The sequence below is a fragment of the Plecotus auritus genome (assembly GCF_963455305.1).
Source record: "Plecotus auritus genome assembly, chromosome: 7".
In the NCBI taxonomy this organism is placed as follows: Eukaryota; Metazoa; Chordata; class Mammalia; order Chiroptera; family Vespertilionidae; genus Plecotus; species Plecotus auritus.
The window spans coordinates 173,993,724-174,014,118 of record NC_137774.1 but is presented as its reverse complement, the minus strand read 5'-3'; the positions used below and the strand labels follow the sequence as shown (position 1 = coordinate 174,014,118).

Sequence of the window (20,395 nt, the reverse complement as noted above, 5' to 3'; positions counted from 1 at the left end):
GACCAGTCTATAAGCTGATGGAAGAAAAACTGTCTCTCCATTTAGACCGTGACCTGTACGTTTACTCCTCACAGGGTCCCCTGGGCCACCTTTGAGGAACCCTCCGGACCATGGCACAGATGGCAAACCACTGGCCTAGATGCCTCCCTGGCCCATCCTGGAGCTGACGGGGGCTCCCAGCGAGAGTGCTGATTCTCACCTGTGCCACACGTCACGCTGCACTCTGTCCAGCGGCCATACTGCCAGGAGTATGTCAGCTTCTCCACATCACTGTCAAGGCCATCTTTCCGGATCGTGTACTCATACTTGATGCCAGGGTTAGTCACCAGGAATAGAAGCTAAAAGGCCAGAAGAGAGGGGTCAGGCCCAACCGTCATGACTTCACGCTGGAAACCACAGCCACGTATCAATCCTACACAATGTCCATCCGCTTAGATGAGTTATGAAGCAGGCACTGGAGCAAATGCCATTAGATGCACATGCCTCTACTCCCACCTGTACATCTGTATCCACCTATATCTATATTTATACCAACCAACAACCACTCTCAAATAAACAGCCTGTGTCAACCGCACTGGAAACGGAAACCAGTCCTCCCAATGGATGGTTTTAGGGGCCCTGGCATTTCCTTATGGGGGTTTCAGCCACTTACAGTCGATAAAGGATTAACAGCACAAATTAATATCTTGCTTCCCTCCCTGTTCCTTGCTAGAAGAAGTGTTAAGCATTCCTCAGTCGTGTCTCCTAGCAAACACCTTGGGAAAAATTAGAAAAAAATGCGAACGGATATACATGTCAGCAGTTTGCTTTCTGCGTTACCTGGAGCCACACGGACTCGTTGGTGGGGCCCGTGGCCATCAGCTTCTCCAGGTCTCCTTTCCTATCGTATTGGAAGACGGTGCCTGCTAGCTTGTAGTTGCCGTTCCACTGGATAATAAAGCCTCCATTGAGGTAATACTTCTCAGGGTCTTCGCTCCTGATGGCCAGGAAGTTCCCAGATCCCTCCACCTCCATGACCCGAATGTCCCGTGCTCCTTTAGGGATCAGTCCGATGTCAACATAACCTAAGGAGAGAGGACCCGATGAGTGAAAGAGGCATGCGAGCTCAGCGCAACACAGTTGGCTCCTGACACTCTGTTCATTCTCATGGTGTAGCGCCCTTGGCCTCCTCCTGGGTGGTCACTGGGATTGGCAGAGGTACTAGGTATGGAGAACTTTAAAGAGCTGGGCCGCGAGCAGAATTCTCAGGAGCTCTGTGACTCACTATGGAAGCAATTTTGCGAGGAGAAGTGACATAAACGCAGATTGTACTCTGAAGCTTTTGAGCTTGATCCAGCATTTGTTTTTCTGTGATTTTATGTTGATCGCTCAGAAATTTACATCCCCTAGCTAGCTTCTCAATAGCATCTCTGCCCCCCCCCCCCCCCGATTTGTGGCTGCTGCCAGATTAATCATCCTAACGTTGCATTGGCTACATCCTTTTGCTCATCCTCATTGCCTGCAAGTTAAAGATGGATTCTTAGAGGTAATTTAATCACAGTGTAAACTCCTTAGGAGAATCTTGGGCGGGGGCGGGGGGAGATCTTGGGTTGATTGCCACCCTGGTGCGCTTGAATACAGCCTGTGATGAGAAACACAGCTCTGAGCACAGCTTTTTATATTGCTAGATAAGTCTATTCATCAGAGAGAGTTCTGTCTTAGGCTTTGATGAAATATGAACTTATATTTTACTCTCATGGGTTCTAATGCAGCCTTCTAAAAAAGCACCGAGGACATCCATTTAACAACGGTGATCCATTCTAGCCAGTCTTCCTGCTTCCTGGTTATCATAGTAGGAGACACGCTGGAGGGGAAAGGAGCTAACACGGAAACATTTCCTCTAAGCATTCATCCCGTCCATGCTTCTGAAGAACCATGGCCGCATGCACGCGATAGAGTGGCAGGGACATGGATCGGGGGTGGCACCGTGAAGGGAGCACCGGGGCAGGGGGCTCAGGACACTTGAGCTCTAGTTTCCGTGTTGCCACAAACAAGCTCATGACGTTCACCGATTTATTTAACTCCTTACAATGACGGGGCTTGACTGAGATGAGGCCTGGTGTCCACCCCAGCTCGGGGTTTTATTATTTGGCCCTTTTCTAAGCTAAACACGCGTTCATTCTTCAACCTCTCTATGCAAAATGTGGGTGAAAGAGGCTGGCCATCCTGGCCCATTGTCCACAGAACACACACTAGGTTTTCAGCCTCACAAGCAAACCCGCATCTCTGCCCCCGGAAGTGCCCGACTGCTCCCCGTCACGCGGACCTAGAGTGGCCTGGGGTGCTGGCAGCTCAGGCGCAGGCTTGGCCCGCAGGAGCGACTCGCTCAGGAGCTGGGTGCAGGCCACGGCTTCAGCCCGTTTCCCAACTGGCAGCTCAACCCAGGGGGACCAAAATGTGGGTCTTGTAGTAACTCCACTTGGCCCTCACACACGTAGCTGCGACGGCAAGCGAAAACTACCAATTTATCACTAACTCGGTGCAAATATTCACCACATGCAATTGAGGCGAATGTCCTTTTTTAAAATGCCTTTGACGTACTGCTACCTGCAGCTATTGATGACAGGACATTGCACAGCTTCCCAGCCGGGAAAGCCAACTGGCTACCACCCCATTCCTTGTTAAACACACACACACACACACACACATGCACACACACGCACACACGCACACACACGCACACACACATGCACGCACACTCACACACACATGCGCACACACACTCTCACACGCGCACACACGTGCGCGCATGCACACATGCACACACACGCACGCACACACACGCACGCACACACACATACACACATGCACACACGCACACACACTCACACACGCACACACATGCACACACACGCACACACGCACACACACGCACACACACATGCACACATGCACACGCACACACGCACACACACTCACACACGTGCGCACACACGAGACAACTAGATGGAAAAACAACAAAAGCGTGCTTTCTGTTTTCCACTTAAGAGCGAAAGTCCAACATTTTAAGTATGTACCGTGGGTGGGTTCTGACAAATTGGAAGGGCTGAGCTTCAAACTCTAAAATCAAAGCTTCCGGCGACGCAAGCGCTGCTTCGGAAGTTTGTAGACGGAAGATGGAAACTGAAGCAGGTGTAGCCGCGAGCAAGAGTAACATACATTTGTAATATATATTTGCAAAAGATTACCCAGGAGGGAGCAAAGGGTAAAATGATAGTGACTCGGAGTGAAAAAGAACCCTGATACGCTATCCACCGGACTCCTTTGCACAGGACAAAAAGGCCCACCCCAGAGAGAGCTGTCAAATGAAAAGGAACATTTCCATTTCCCTCCTCCCTGCCTCCCCATCCTCCATAGCAAAGACATTACAGTTAATAGTTTATTGGGCTCTCTTTTAAAGCTTTTATGCATAGACATAATTTTTAAACAAGTAGGACTGTACTATATGAACTACTAACAATTGCCTTTTCAATTTAACATCGTTTCATTTTTTCGGAGTATTTCAACATAATTCCCTGTTAATGGATAGTTAGGTGGAAGGGAATGGCTACCGATCACTTTATGTAAAAAACTAAAGGCCCGGTGCATGACAGTCGTGCACTGGAAGGTGAGGGGGGGGGTCCCTCAGCCCGGCCTGCGCCCTCTCGTAGTCCAGGACCCCCAAGGTGTCCTTAGCTCTGCTGCGGAGGCAGGAGAGGCTCTCACCACCACTGCTGGGCTCGCCAGCTGTGAGCCCGGCTTCTGGCTGAGCGGCGCTCCCCCTGTGGGAGTGCACTGACCACCAGGGGGCAGCTCCTGCGTTGAGTATCTGCCCCCTGGTGGTCAGTGTGCACCATAGCAACCGGTCATTCTGCTGTTCGGTCAATTTGCATATTAGCCTTTTATTATATAGGATGAGGAGCCTGAGTTCCCAAGAGAAGAAATCTATGCATCACACAGCAAGGCTCAGAGTATATGCACCTCTACCCAAGGCTTACTCACCCCTAATCTAGTGTTTTAATGGGAAAATGTGGTTGGCAGAACAGAGATAAAAAACAAATCCTCTTGTATATCTCATCTTCACGGGCCTTCTTTACAGAAATGAGAATAATTAAATAGCTGCAGGAGTAAAGGGTCATTTATTCTATTTCAAGGGAAGGCTTTTATTCTATTTCAAGGGAATAAAAGACATTTATTCTATTTCAAGGGAAGGCTTTAGGGTTGGTAAGACTATCTCCGAAGTATCTATGTCAATAAAAGCATAATATGCTAATTAGACCGAACGACCTTCTGGACGAAGCCAGGGCTGCTGCTGCGAGGGCTGGGTGCGCCTTGGCCCCTGGTGCCCCTTGCACAGATTTCGTGCATCAGGCCTCTAGTTAAGAATAATGAACATATTCATTCCATTAAAGCACTTTTCTGCCACCTTCCCCATTTTGCATTATTTGAAAGTCACAATCTGCTAAAAAACAAAAACAAAACCCAGCCATCGATCTTCCCCTCCATTCTCAATCCCCTGCCACTTCAGTTATTTATTTGTTTGTTTGTTACCAGATCCTTCTTTCTGCTTATACATCTTCCTCACGGTCTGGCAGGCAGAGCCGTCCCCAAGGCACACTCCGCAGCGATCCTCTGTGGCGTTGGAATCGATCTCATAGTCACAGCCCACCATCTGCAGGAAGAGGGGTGGAGGATGAATGACACGAGCAGGAGGCATCACACCTGCCTTGGACCTTGGACTTCCCCTTTCCTTTCCCATTTCCCCCTTTGCTCTTGGTGAGATTGGGGTTGGGGGCAGATCCAATAGGGCACACATGTCTCCTTTCCCTGGTGCAGCAGAGAAACAACCAAAGCATCCACTGAAGGTAAAGGAAAAGCTCACTGAGAGGACATACAGGCACAGCCTAGGTGGGTCTCCCCTGAGTCAGAGGCAGAAGAGAACACAGTTCCTAAAGCTTAACTATGAAATGCTTTGGGATTGAAGTTGGTGAAGCAGCAGGTCCGTCCTCCCTTTCAGATGTGCAAACCCCAGGCCCCTCCTCTCTACGGGGACTTCCCAGGGGTGATGCAATCATCCCACCTGTGACTTGGTTGTTGAATCCCTTTCCATCCCTCCCTGGGTTGTTCTCCCTGACATCTATCTGAGGACAGCAGTGAACCAGCCGCCGCCAGAGAAAAGCCGGCTTAATGTTGAGACCACTGCAGTCCGAGGGGATGAAATCCCTGATCCCATCAGACCCTGCAGAGCCTCCTGTGACCCCAGCCATCCAGACCTCCTTCCCTCCGGCCACAGAGGAAGAACTGGCCATGTCTCCTCTGAGCCAAGGACAGTCTTGCCCTGTGTGCTGAACCAAATCCCTTCTCAGTGCTCTTTCTGTCCATCGGTCCTCCTGAACCTTCATCTTTCCCGCTCCATGGCTCCTTCTCAGTCTATCAATATGGCCAAGTCTGTCCCACCCTGAAACTCCCGTGCTGGCAAAGGAGAGCATCAGTGCTCGGCAGCATCAGGTACAAAGAGTCACGACACATGGACGGCAAGGCATGAGCCCTGGGAGCTCCAGCGGATCCTCCCTGTTGCCTGCCATCGTCCATGGCCTAGGCTCCTGACCACATGTCTGTGGTAAAAGAGAGGGAAACTAGATCGTATTCTATTAGCCGGATGTTTCTTTTCTGTTTGGAAAGAATTCTGCCGGTAGTTTTCTTCTCTCTCAAAGGTAATTTTCTTATTTCTCAAACCGACTGGAAGGAGGAACAGTTTGGGTCATGAAATGCACTTTCCCTCTACCAGCTAAACAGAGAATTAACACTCACGGACAGAAATAGCCCCGTTCCTCAGGCTAACCCAGGGGTGGGCAAACTTTTTGACTCGAGGGCCACAATGGGTTCTTAAACTGGACCGAAGGGCCGGAACAAAAGCATGGATGGAGTGTTTGTGTGAACTAATATAAATTCAAAGTAAAGGACTAGAGGGGAGAGCAAGAGAACCGGATAGAACAGCCGGATCTGGCCCGCGGGCCGTAGTTTGCCCAAGGCTGGGCTAACCCTATGGGGACGGACCTAAGCTGTTAGTTGGACATCCCCCGAGGGCTCTCAGACTGCGAAAGGGCGCAGGCCGGGCTGAGGGACGCCCCCACCCGCCAGTGCACAGAATTTCGTGCACTGGACCTCTAGTCATATATAAATGACTTGCAAATATTTCCCTCATTCTATAGGTTGCCTTTGTATTCTGAAGACTATTTCTTTTGCTGTGCAGAAGAGCAGCATCAATTCTTGACTCTGTCATTTGGACTGGAGTAACTTGAGTATTAGAGAAACCAGCTTCCAGTCTTTCACCAGGCCTTGAGCCCTACATGAGTGAATAACCAAGAGGTATTCTTACTAATTCTCACTTTTAGCTTGTAACGTTGTTTTACTTACAAATTCTCAAGTAACTGGGAACTAAATACTAACTGGCACCATGACCTAATCCACCTAGAATGTCATGATTTCCTTCCACAGTCCCTTGGCAAAGGTGGAGACTGGGAGGATGCCTGGTTCTATGATGAGATAGATTCCCAGTCAATGAAACTTAAAGTGTGAAGATAGGAAAGATTCATGCTTAACTGAAAAGAACTGGTCTTGCCATTTAAAAAGTGGAACAGTAGCAATAATACTTCTCTCACCATAACTTTGATGGCCAAGAGATAGGATCTGAAATTCTAAAGAGAGATCAGCCCAAGAGAAATTGATTTTTGGTGTTCAGTATATCACAAAAGTAGCCAAAAAATGACCTTGTGAGAGAACAAAGAAGGTTCCAGAGAGTTTCCAAGAGGAATGAGAGAGGGAGCTGACTTAGGACAGGTAGGAAGGTGATCAGATGAGGGTAAGGACTTAGCAGGGGTTGAAGATATTAACTCTGAAAAGGCACAAGTTCACAAATTTGACTTTTTTATTTTAAGAAGTACACAGGAGGCTGACAGTAAGACCCAAAAAGGGCTGTGGTTGGGTTGATCAGACCCGGGATCCTGGAAGGAGAGGCTGGCAAAAGGCTCAGAGGGGCCGTCTAGGGGACAGCTGATGTGATAGGTCAGGACATCTGGGCTCCTTGGGAGGGACCTAAGCCAAAGCCATGCTGACTGGGAGAAAAGGGAGGAGCAAAGGAACTGAGGGCCAACGAACTGGGTACCAGGAGAAGGGCGACAGGGCTGGCAGGTGAGCGGGCTGCCCTAAGACAGCCGGGAAGACTGCAGAGCTGGGAGAGCATGATAAAAAATGTCAAAGTTTACATTTACCTATTTGATAAGCAAGCTTAGGAGTTCAGTACAATTTATAAAAGGGGGGGGGGCATAGATAGCTATCTCCTGGGAAAAATTCATATCTAACATGCCAAATCTGCATATCTAACATGCCAAATCTGCATATCTAAATGCCAAAATGTTCAAAAATATAATTTCAACATAGAGTGGAATATATGAGCAAAAGCATATATAATAAATATTTTCATATCCACAAAGATGGATTTGACAAACACTGTGTACATTTTGTTTTCTGATGGTGTTCAATTCCTTCTAAATAAAAACAAAAAACCCTGTAGTAAATGAATAAGACTAACAAAGCTAAAATATCTACAACCTGGATCTTCGGAAGATAAATTGCATTGAGGTTATTAAAGGAAATTTGATTTGAGTAATTTTTCAGCTTAAAAACTTAGCTCACTGTGGTACAGACAGAAAGGGGGTAATTCTACCTTCTAAAAGACCTTACCTGGTTTCCAGGAAAAGGAAGGCAAGCAGAGAAAACAGGGCATATTCCATTACACTGGTTTCATTGGTTTTAAGAGAGGAAACCAAGATCCTTGTGTTTTATTCAGAACACCTATGTTTTCCATCACACGCTGATGATGCTGTCTCTCTGCATGCAAAGGTGCTCAGGTCTAAAAGATCATTCTAGCATCCCATTCATTTCTTGGCGAGGTAAGTTCTCAACCCTAGCTGCGTATAGCAATCAGCCCTAGCTATGTATGGGGAGTTTAAAAAAATATCAATTGCCAGGTCCCAAATTCCAGAGATTTTGAATGTTGCGACATCAGTGGTTTAAAAGCTCTGCCTGTTAGAATTATAGGCAGCCAGGCCTGAGAACCACCAGCCAGACATCAGTGGTTTAAAAGCTCTGCCTGTTAGAATTATAGGCAGCCAGGCCTGAGAACCACGATTTGGACAGTGGTGGGCTGTTTTGGCCTGGATTCACTAAATAACCCCTTTCCTCCTCTGGGGAACACATCTAGCCTAAAACATAGTAATTAATTTTGGCTCTTTGTGGCTACAGTGATAATTAAGTCTGAAAGGAATTTCGCCTGAGCTTTTCCAAATCGAGAGTCTGATTAAGTCTGGCTGTTCATCACTCATTCCTGGGAATCAACATATCGCCTCCTGTGCTTCGGTCAGAACCGGAATAAAACAAAAGGCAACTTCAAGGTGGCCTTGCAGATGTAAGCGCGCCTTCGCAGGGAGCTGAACATTTGTGGGCAGGAGCTTTTTACAGCGGCAATTTGGTCCAGTAGGAAAAAAATACGATAAATATTTGCAAAAACAAATAAAATGTGTTGAGAGTTTATTGTGTGCCAGGGCTCTGCTACAGGCTTAACATAGATGACCTTATGTCAATCTTTTTGACAACTGCAACTAGAAGAATAAATACATACGGTATATTTTAATTGGTTTCAAAGAGGAAAGCAGAGGGAGAGAGAGATAGAAACATCAACGATGAGAATCAGTGATTGGCTACCTACTGGGGATCGAGCCCGCAACCTGGGCATGTGCCCTTCACCAGAATCAAACCTGGGACCCTTCAGTCCGCAGGCCAGTGCTCTATCTACTGAGCCAATCCGGGCAGGGCTGGAAGGATATATATTAACATCTCAATTTTATAAAAGAAAACTGAGCCTTAGAAAGATGCCCAGGGTTACAGAGCTAATAAATAATGGTGATGAGTTCCCATCCTGGAGCCCGAGCGTGACACCATTATGCTTTACTAACAGTGAGTTAGGTATTTCTACAGCATCGTTTTCCTTCCATTGATTCAAAACACCTTCTCTTTAAACTGAGGCTTACGCCTGGGTGTTGGAGCACAAAGCATATTCATTAGCTCCTTGCAAAACAAACTGTGAGCAATTGGAAGGACTTTTTCACCGGTTGCACACATAAAAGCATTAACAAATCAGTCTAAGTAATTTACATAAAAGCGGAGGCGATTAACGGAGTCAGTGAGGGGAAGTTCAATAGAAATCAGAAGACCTGTTTATGGCTACCTGTTACGCCATCTCTCTCCCTAGGATCGTGTCGGCAATCAATGGAGAATTAAATGTAAAAGTGCTTCGTGGAAAACACTATACAAACTATTATTAATTTTCCTGAAATTTAATGACTCTGTTGGCAAGAAACCAGTGAAAAATTGAATGCCGCGGAAGTAATCTGTTGCCTTTTTTCTAACAATTCCTCCTTTAATTTGGTTCTTCTTCAATATGCCCCTGCTCCATGCCTAAAATAATACCCCAGAGCCCATCAACTAATCAGGAAAGGAAGAAAGACAACGGCAGAAAAACGATTCCGCCCCAAATGGTGTCTCTGATATGCACTGGGCAGTCTTGCCTCACAGACCGAAAATAAAACCCAGACCATATGCAAATGCCACAAAGGGTTTGAACATCTGACTTCCTGAATTAATAAAAGCACGATTTTATAAAGTTGTAGATTAAGGAAACATACCCAATACCTTACATATGCCATTAATACAGACATTTCTGCTGTTGCCGCCTTCAAAGCAAGGGGTACCGTCAAGGACAGCGTCCAGCATTTTCTCGGAAAACTGGCCGTCGATGGGTCGGCAGAAGAGCTCACAGGGCCGTGCTGAAGTGCAAAAGAGACAAGTCAGCGTTTCAGCTCAGCGCCTCCCCCGGGATCCTTTTGAACATTCACCTATGACCCCACGGGTCCTTATCTGGAGACTCCCACCTTTTACCTTTCTATGGCACATGCTACGAAGTAGGGCTTTTTTCTTTTTTTCAGTTAAAGGCTTTTACAGCAAATTAAATTGGGAAGATTGCTTTAAAATGCTATGCTCTTTGTTATAAATAATGAGACCTTTCAATGCAACGTTAGGCTGTGCTTGTAGAAATAAGGGTTAGCCTAGAAATTACATCATGTCTACCACTGATGCAGGACTTCAGGCAAGCACGATACCTACCTGCTGTCCTCAGCAAGGTCAGCGGACCTCCAGGGGAAGGGCGGGGGTGGGGGGGCTGTTCCCTCTGATAGGGCCAGCCCACCAGTATCACCCACACTACTGTCATAACCCCACCCCTAGCAAGTCTCCCTTATCCCCCTCAAGGCCAGCAAGCCCTCAGACACAGATTTATAACCACACAGAAACAAGGGATCTGCTTTTCTTGGCTGACGTTGGTGGGGTGGACTTCTTGGGTGCAATGAGACTGTGTACCCCTGGTAGCAAGGGAGGAAGGGTGAATGGCACATGGGCAGGGACCGAGGGCCTTAAAACAGAGCACTGGGAAGGTCTCCTTCGCCTGTGATAATCATGACATCTCCGTGAAGAGGGGCCCTGATGTCAGGACTTGCCCCCATCTTGCTTCTGCACTACAGAGCCATGGCAGCCTTCGAGGTGGGGCAGGCGGAGTGAAGCACACTGGGCAGCGGTCAATGGCGTCTTCGTGCTAGCTAGCAATGACCTTGAACAGCACAGGAAGCCACTGCTGTGGCCCCCAGAGCTTGCACAACAACGACCGAAGGCCAGGAAGGACCCTCTGCTTGAAAGCAGCCACCGTGAAAGGAAGGCTCGGGGCTGTTTAAGAGGGCACAAGGCTTGCCTGGCCCGGTGTGGCTCAGGGGTTGAGCATCGACCCATGAACCAGGAGATCACAGTTCGATTCCCGGTCAGGGCACATGCCCAAGTTGCAGGCTTGATCCCCAGTAGCGGGCATGCAGGAAGCATCTCATCATTGATGTTTCTCTCTCTCTCTCTTTCCCTTCTTCTCCAAAACCCATAAAAATACATTTTAAAAAAACAAAAAGGGTTTTTAAGGCTGAACCCGAAGTCCTGTTTCTCTGTCCTCCTCTCTGGCCTTTGTTTTCATGGTGCTCTGGGCATGTCATGATGTGGCCCTAGGACACAGGACTCTGCAGAAGGAGGCGGGGGTGGCAATGGTCGGTCTCAGTGCTCATCATGTGTCAGAGAGTCTCTGTCCCAGACATCAACCTCATGGATCCCACAACCTTCAAACCGGTGAGTATTTTCCCTGTTTAGTCTGGCATGTGGCTGTTTCCCTCCAGCTTTCAAATCCGTGTATAATGCAGCTAAGGGGAAACTCTGAGACTAATTTACCGGTGCGCTCTCACCCTCACACATCTGATTAATCCTCTCCCAGGAAGCCAGGGGGCTGAATGCACTCATTGCCTCTGAGGTTGCATTTTCAATTTGCTGAAACAGGACGGCTCCACATTTTTGGAGGATGATCTTAAGAAGTGATCATTAGAAGTGAGAGGTAAAGCTGTTTAATAAGGATGAACATGTTTCTCAGGTCAAGGAAAAGCTTTGATGCCTGTCACGTTTTATGAGTGGATCGCAATTTCACTTTCACCATTTAAAAAAACACACACCCGTCTCTAAAATCCATGTACAGGCGGGCTGCACGGGTCTGAGCCCTGTGTAGTCGCCAGCATCTCACTTGGCCGGAGGCTCCGCTGTTGCTGTCTTGAAACTCTCAATAGTTTCATATTGGAGCTTAGACTTTGTGAGTGAAGTCGGCGGCACAATGAAGCGCGTGCACGAACAGCAGAGATCTGCCATGTGCACATCTGTGGGCCCTCGCAGACTTTAAGAAATACTAGACCTTAAGGGGAAGGCATAATTTAACATGTTGTATTGTTAAAACAAGTTATATTCAACTTAAAAAAGAAGCTCAGTTTAATGACTAGGCTCAGATAAGCTTGAGGGGGAAAAACAAAAGCAAATGAAAACTCCTAATCAAAAATCCCAACCGATAATCAACCAAGTAATTAGTTGGATTCAGTAATTTTTGGCAGACTAACATGGCATTCTTTTACTTTCTGATATGTATATATTACTGCAGTCCCCAAATATAAAAATATATATATTAGTTAAACATAAGAAGGCATTAAAATTAGTATATTCTACAATAATCACAAACAGATATGAAAACAAGAATAGAACTAATTAAAAAAAAATGAATGAAACCTATGTCATTGATGTGTTAGACTAAGTTACATGTAGTAATGCTTACCATTTACTGTATATTTTTAAGTTCTGTCTCTTGGTTAAGATGATTAAGAACTGTGATAATAAATTTGTGTCGGGCCTTAAGTTGTTTGCTTTAGTGATTAATACAGGGTGAGGCAAAAATTGTTCCTATGGAAAATAATACAATAATCTATACTAATAAAGGGTAATATGCTAATCAGGGCGGATGTCTTCTGGACGTCCATCTGGATGTCCATCTGGACAAAGCCACAGCGGCTACGAGACCTGGGGCTCAGACAGCCGTGGGCTCAGGCCTCACAGCCGCCGTGGCCAGCAGTGGCGTCAGCAGCAGCGGGGTGATGGGGACAGTGCCTTCCCCTGATCAGCCTGGTCGCCTCCTGCAGAGGGAGGCCAGACTGCAGGGAGTGGGCCTAAGCCATCAGTAGGACATCCCCTGAGGCCTCCTGGACTGTGAGAAGGGGAAGGCCGGGCTGAGGGACTCCCCCTCCAGTGCACGAATTTTTTGTGCACCGGGCCTCTAGTTAATAAATAATAATAATAATAATAATATAAGAATACACTGTGTTTTGGGTATTCACAACTGTAAACCTACTTTTGCTCCTCCCTTCCATATTTAGGCTTCAGGATCAGGCCTGGTCTAACAGTTGGCTCTCTTGCACAGTCTGAATATGGCCAATTTACTTAAATTCTCCAAACCGATGAGCTTATCCATAAGAATTGGGTCAAAAGCTTAAATTTCCACCCAGGGTTTCCTTGTGGGGATAAAATAGGGAAATGCATATAAACTGCTGAGTGAAGTGCCAGGCACAGCGGGAGTACTGATAGAAGTTTAATGTAAGCTTCAGTTAGGAATGAGTTTTGCTGTAAGTGCTTCCTTGACTTAAAGGGACAGGAGTTTATTTTCCTCACAAAACAAGAAATCCAGGGGTAGGAGTGTTCAGCTACCCTCCTTATTTCCTCCTACTCAGCTTCTGGGGTGGGGCGACTTCTTGGTTGCAATGTGACTGTGTACCCCTGGTAGCAAGAGAGGAAGGGTGAATGGCACATGGGCAAGGGACCAAGGGCCAGCTGGGTGGGCACCAGTTAAAAACATTGCCAGAAGCTTTTAAAAGATGAGCCTTCCATGGAAACAGTCAAAGTGTCCTGCGATAGAGGACTGGACAAAGAAGATGTGGCACATGTACACAATGGAATACTACTCAGTTGTAAGAAAGGACGGCATACTGCCATTTGCAACAACATGGATGGACCTTGAGAATATTATGCTGCGTGAAATAAGTCAGAAAAAGCTAAGAACCGTATAGTTTCACTCATATGTGGGATTCAAAACTGAAACTCATGAACACAAACGGAAGTGTGGTGGTTGCCACAGGGAAGGGGGTGAGAGTAAAGGGGTCCTAACACAGTGCAATATATAGATCTTATAACAGAGAAACCCACACCTGAAATCTATATGATTATATTAATCAATGCCATGCCAATAAATTTAATTAAAAATGGTACTTGTTAAAAGTTGATTTTGTTTATTTATATTTCATTCTTTGAATGACCATATATTATTTCACTGAATGAATGGATTATAGTTTAACTAGAAAAAATAATAAAAGATGAGCCTTCATCTCTATCTCTTTGGTCAGAACTGGGTCTACAGGAAATATGGGCTAGAGGGCCATTTAGTTTTCCCTCTCCTAGTATAGGGGAAAGTGAGAGTGAAGAGGGTTGTGAATGGCTTTAGGTGTCTGCAAACACCTTATTATTCCATCATGTCCCCTCTTGAAGCCAGATTCCTAATCTGTGAAATGACAGGCGTGGCTAGAAGATCTCCCAGGCTCCCTGCACACGATTTCTATTTAACCCCAAGGATTCTTGTACTAAACTCTATGCCTGCCACCCAGGTGGTCCCAGATGCTAGGCCTATCCTCCCAGCTTTTGGGAGAGCTGCCAGCATCAGCCCTCCATTGTCACCTGGGCTTGAAAGAGCTTCCCTACCCAGGACACTTACCTCTTCCTGGGGCAGACCATACCTGGCGACTGGTCATGCTAGGCACACAGACATGGCTCCCCCAACCCGAGTGTGGCAACTCTGAAGACCCCTGCAGCTCCAGAGCTCCCCGTGCAGTTGGGGGAGGCCTTTGTGGAGACTGCATTGCAGCCCAGCTTCTCCCCTGCCCCGGCCCACCTCCTCCCCTCTCCTTCCACAGCAGCCGAACTTCCCGCACGCTAGTCTCTGTCTCAGTCTGTTTCCTAGGGAACCCGAACTACAACAACTGCTTAAAGATGATCCTGAAGGATCCTATCCCATGAGGAGCAGACTGTGATCTGACCTCATGTCAGACTCTCCATATTTGCTGGAAACCTCATAGGCATTAAGCATTAATTGGGCTTAAATATTTAGAAGCAACAATAGAAATAATTAGCTTACATGAAGAGTTATTGGGTGTTCTGACAAAATTTAAAAAGATCTAAAAAGAAAGAGAGATTCCAAGAAAGTGACAACATCAAGATCAGATTCTGGTTGTTTCCTAGTAGACGATGCAGGATATAAACACATTCTATTAACATAGGCTAATGAAGTCTCTAGGAATCTACATAAGTGTGTGTGTGTGTGTGTGTGTGTGTGTGTCAGAGAGAGCGAGAGAGAGAGAGAGAGCGAGAGAGAGAGAGAGAGCGAGAGAGAGAGAGGTTTTTAGTCAAACAGACCTATGCTTCAATTCCAGCTCCATTATACAAAATCCTGTAACCTTAAGTAAGTGGCTGCCCTCTCTGAGACTAAGCACCTTTATTGCTAAAGATGGGGAGGTGGGTGAGTGAGAGAATGCACAGTCATGTGCTGATATAAGTAGGGCCTCAGGAGGTGCAGCGGATGCAGGCAACTCTTCTCATCGGTGCCTGCATGGCTGTGATCTAGTAGAATTGCGTAATTTTTTTGTCAGGAATGCTGGTAAAGAAAATGCTTATATTAGAAAGTAGGCTGATCTAGATTCATAGTTTTCAAAGCTTTAAAGCAGAATTATTTTTCTTTTTTTCAAACAAGACTTTGCCAATAAGGCAGATGAAATCGGGATTTTATTACACAAAGATTTTGTAAGTTCAAGTATATAACGCTTAAACATAAATTAGTGTGATTTACAGAGACCATTACAATGAACAAAAATGTTGACGTAGAGCTTATGGATGGCATTACAGACTTTTATGGGGTACAGCATCTAATTTTTTCTGTGGGTCTTTGGTCCCACACTATTGAAGAATCTTGACAAATAGTTGTAAATGGTATCAGTTTAGAACAACTCAACCTGCAATTTCAGGGTATTTCTCAGTTAATTGGGTTGATAGGAGACGTTCCTTCTAAGTTCTACAGAAAACCAAATTAATTTGACTGTGTAAGTCAACACATTGATGATTTCTGATATGTTAAAACCTGACATAATTTTTAGTGTAAGTGCTGTTTATCACACTTTTAAAAATAGTTAATATTTTTTTGAAAAGTGAAATGAGAATCAAGCAATTTCAGAAGCCCTGAGATTCCCATGAGACAGAGTTAGCAAACGACAAGATTTGATGATGTTTCTATGCTTATTCCAAATGCTTAAATATCTATGATTCTTCTTCAGTCATTGGCTACTTAGCACCAAAGGTCAGATACCAAGACACTTAACACTCTCCACTGAGTGAGTAGGAAACTCTGCTGTACATTTACTTTATTCTCTGATGCCTTCTGAGGGAAGGCTGGGCGGGTATAAAGTACTTGATGCACAGAGTAAGTGCTCCATACACACTGGTTGATATGAATGACCTACTTGTCACTCTTAGGGGTGTCTGTCAGCTAAGAAAATAACAACTCTGCTAAGATAAGAGTTTGATGGGGAAAAGAAATCAGCGTGCTGGTCAAGGCAGTAGTTACTCGTATTAGCAGGTAAGCCACTTTGCTCGAATAATAGCACAGGGGCCTGTAAGAAAACCGTCGAATGGAGGATGGAGGCTGACAGCCCAGGTAGGCAGCAAGCTTAGCTTAAGTCCACCATATGGCTTATTCAGCCTCATACTAGTATCAGATGCAAACGAATCACTCCAACATGAGTGAAATTTATGACTACTTTCATATCTCTCATTTTTTAGTGCCTAGTCTATGCTACACAAAAAGTATGCATGTGATAAATGCTTATAAAAAATGAAAACCCAGTTGAGCCAAATCTTTTTATTCCAAGTCCAACTACTCAAGCCATCAGAGTTTAGAACACACAAGCCCAACTCTGCATCTACAGGGAATCAGGGGAGGGGAAATCTCCAAACTAAGCACCTGCCATAGTCCTGGGGCAGCTGTGCTACTTTAGTTCTGGAAGGCTGCACATACAGCAACAGGATCATGGACCCGAGAAGTTTCAACATACTGGAGAATGCCCCGAGAGTAGGAAAGGCAGTACCTTTCGTCATTAGTTCTGTCTGTTTGCTTTTTCGCAGTCCACATAAGTACATACATAAGTTTTCTGATATTCAAATACCTGGCTCAGGAAGGTAAATTGTACCAATAACGAAACGACTCGCTCTTCTAGAGCATGAATGATGCTAAACAATGGGGAGCAAGGAGCAGTCGTTGCCCGTGACAACCAATAGCTCCAAAGTGGACAAAGCACTCCAGGGTCTTTCTTTCCAAAGAATTGACAATAGCATGTTTATAACAGTTCAAATACATGCTTTTCATTCATAGCCCCACATCTTTGAGTCCTCTCGTGCGCTACTACACTGGAATTTCAGAAACTTAAAATCATGAAAAATTTGGTTAGTTATTTTTTACTTCCTGTCTCAAATCTCCTTCGCTCAGGGAAATCTTTCACGTTTCATTCCTCAGGGGAACGATGACAAATAGCCCAGATACTTTCTGATGGTGCCCTACAGCTAATGGTTAGTGACCTGCTTCACCTTCAGGAGAGAATGAGTGACTGGCCCTGGGTCAGCACACCACCACTAAGGCTGCCTTTCCTTCGCCAGCTTGGCTACATCCCCACCCCCTCATGGGCATTCTTTAGATGCTTGCTTTGACTCTTTACCCTTCTTACACTGTCTTGTACACACAAAACGTTCCTTTATGGCCCAGAGCTGGTCCTCATTCATTTCTGATGAAGTCATTCCCTCATCTTTCCTTGTCCTGTTCCCTGCCCACATGGAATGCCTGACGATTCCGATGCCTCTCCTTCTCCTTCTTGCAGTAGAAAGACTTCTCACCCTTAAGGATCATCGCCGACTGTCTTGGAAGCCTTCTTTGAAATTACTGCAAACCCACAATGACCTTTTCTGAATTTCTGCCCAAAATTACAGTTTCACACACTCATCACCAAGCACTTACTGAACTCCATGCCCCACTTACCACTTCACTGCACCTCAGCTGTTTTGAAGTGTGCCACCAAGTTTGATAAACTTGTCTTTTATCTCCCGCAGAGCTCAGCACAGAGCTTGGACGTATTCAACCTTTAATAGTTACTGAACAACCTAACTGGATCCCCCGACTTTACCTTCTAAAATACAAAACATCTAATGGTACGTTTCTCTTTTTGTTGGACTTTGGGGGGTGGCACAGACCCTGACATATGCTTTCTGATGATGGCTGTGGACCTGGATCTGGAATATACTGCCACAGCTCCTTACCTGGATTGAAAACCGGAAACCAGTTGTAGAACGCATTCTTGTAGGGCACCGTGTCAAACTCGCTACACTGCATTTGCCGAAATGTTGGCGCGTCTGGGCGACAGGGATGGACATTGCACAAGCGATAGCGTTTCCTCTCTCCGGTGCAGTACTTGCCTCCAAACTTCGGTCTACAGATGAAACACACAAGCTGTCCTGTTAGTTTCCTTAAAGGCCAGCATCTTCCTTTAAACGCCCCTGGCATGTGGCCATGCTCACTCCTTCCCAAACCATGTCCCTCTCTACCTTTCACACTCAACTTTTAAGTAAATTCTTCCAAGTTCACACATTTTTGTTTATGTTGCTGTCCATGAACATTCAACCCCAGGTGTGTAGATGCCTATTCTGAAATAGCTTGATCCCTTCCCACAGGTAGTCAGTTACCTGGTCACTAGCTGTATTTTTATATTTGTTTCCTCCTCTTTATTTCCATAATCACCAAACTTGTCCAACGCTTATCCCCATTCCTGTCTCCCCTCTACCCATCTTTTTTCTTTTTCCTTATTCAACCTATTGTACACACTCTTATCTGGTTAATTTTTACAAATACCTGAATTATTTTAGTTTCTTGTTTAAAAACCTTTAATGGCCACAGAATGAAGTCCAGCCTCTTGAACTTGGCCTTCAAGGCCCTCATGTTCTTGACCCAATTCACTTTACTTCCCATATTCCCCTTCATCTGCACACTGCTCCAGTCATACACGCTAACGTAGTTTATATTTCTTTGTTGTGCTTCTGGATAGATTTCTCCTCTCTTAAGTCTCTAAATGTCTACATACTGCCCATACTTTAAGGACCAAATAAATGCCATCTCCATGGTGAATTTTTCCCAGAATCCTACCAGAAGTAATCTCTTTCTCCTCTTACGTGACATTTCATCATCCTACTGTATGGGCTTCCTGCACTTAGCACTCCCAAAGATAATTCTCTGACTAAGGGAGTTCATAGCCATTGACTCCCTGTGGGTGGTACAAAGATTTGTCCTTGATATTTGAGGTTAGGCTGGTTTTCTACTCGTTGTCATAGAGTGACACTCTATGACTTGCAATATCTCCAATTCATCTCCATCCAACAACCATTACTGAGGGCATTTTATGAGCCAAGCCCTACTGGGTTCTCACTAGACCAGTGGTTGGCAAACCGCGGCTCGCGAGCCACATGAGGCTCTTTGGCCCCTTGAGTGTGGCTCTTCCACAAAACACCACGGCCTGGGCGAGTCTATTTTGAAGAAGTGGCGTTAGAAGAAGTTTAAGTTTAAAAAATTTGGTTCTCAAAAGAAATTTCAATCGTTGTACTGTTGATATTTGGCTCTGTTGACTAATGAATTTGCCGACCAGTGCACTAGACAGTGACTGACTTTAAGGATACAGTCTTGAGGTCACTTGGTCACTCATTGGCATGAATCTGTGACCTAAATCACAGCACAGAATCTGTGACTTTGTTCCACCGGCATTGTTCTCAGTGAACTTAAACAAACCAGCTACGGAGATCATACATAGTCACTCACTTGAGGAGACTCTGTGACAAACTCTGGCCTCTGATATGGGAATTAGGACCATTTTCTCCCTGAAGCTCTGTTAGAGAATCATTCTTCCGTTCTTCAACACGGATGTCCCTTTTTTGATAACACAGGTCATTGTCCATTATCCCCAAAAGGCTACAGATTGGTGGTAGCTGCTGTGCAGCACTGACAATGGGTCCCCGAGCAAATCACCTATATTTCCTGATCTCTACAATGGAAATCACTTTTCTGATCACACTGAAATAAATTATAAAATAAAGATTCTCTGTAAAAATGAAAGTGTAAGAAATTCTTGGTTTTACATTTATGAATTCACAGAAACCTTATACATAAACAAAAACAATTTTTTTCAAAGGGTAAGATTTTAAAACAATTTTGCCCCAATTCCTCAGATGTACACTTATTTGTGTGGTAAATGATTAAATATCATAATAATGACTATATTAACTACCATTTACTGACAATTTCTATAGTAGGTATTGTATTAAACTCTTTATAGATATTAACTTATTAACCCTTAGAAATTTATTATATATATGACATGTATATACACATGCATATATGTACATATAATAATATATTTATTAATAAAAAGGAGATGTAGCCTATCAATAGATGAATGGATTAAAAAGCTGTGATACATTTATACAATGGAATACTATACTGCTATTAAAAGAAGGATCTCTTACCCTTTGAGATAACATGGATAGACCAGGAGGTTATCATACTAAGAGAGACAAGCCAGTCAAAAAAGACAAATATCACATGATCTTACTTATATGTAGAGTCTAATGAACATAATAAACTGACGAACAAAACAGGTCCAAAAACATGGATGCATGGAACAGACTAACAGATCTCGGGGGTGGGGGCGGGAAGAGGTTGACCAAAGAACATATATGCATA

General features: G+C 45.1%; 1 protein-coding gene across 2 annotated transcripts in view; it reads right to left on the bottom strand.

Annotated features, from left to right (window-relative positions):
* ADAMTS12 (ADAM metallopeptidase with thrombospondin type 1 motif 12) overlaps nt 1-20,395 on the bottom strand; it is a gene marked incomplete at both ends in the record, with an annotated part of 199,821 nt that overhangs the window by 47,591 nt on the left and 131,835 nt on the right. The window contains 5 exons of one of the 2 annotated variants that reach the window (XM_080682502.1): nt 200-338; nt 820-1,064; nt 4,570-4,690; nt 9,769-9,902; nt 17,929-18,098. In XM_080682502.1, the coding sequence (XP_080538628.1) occupies nt 200-338; nt 820-1,064; nt 4,570-4,690; nt 9,769-9,902; nt 17,929-18,098 (809 nt within the window). The remainder of the gene's footprint in view (nt 1-199; nt 339-819; nt 1,065-4,569; nt 4,691-9,768; nt 9,903-17,928; nt 18,099-20,395) is intronic. The other variant, XM_080682503.1, reaches the window with a different exon arrangement.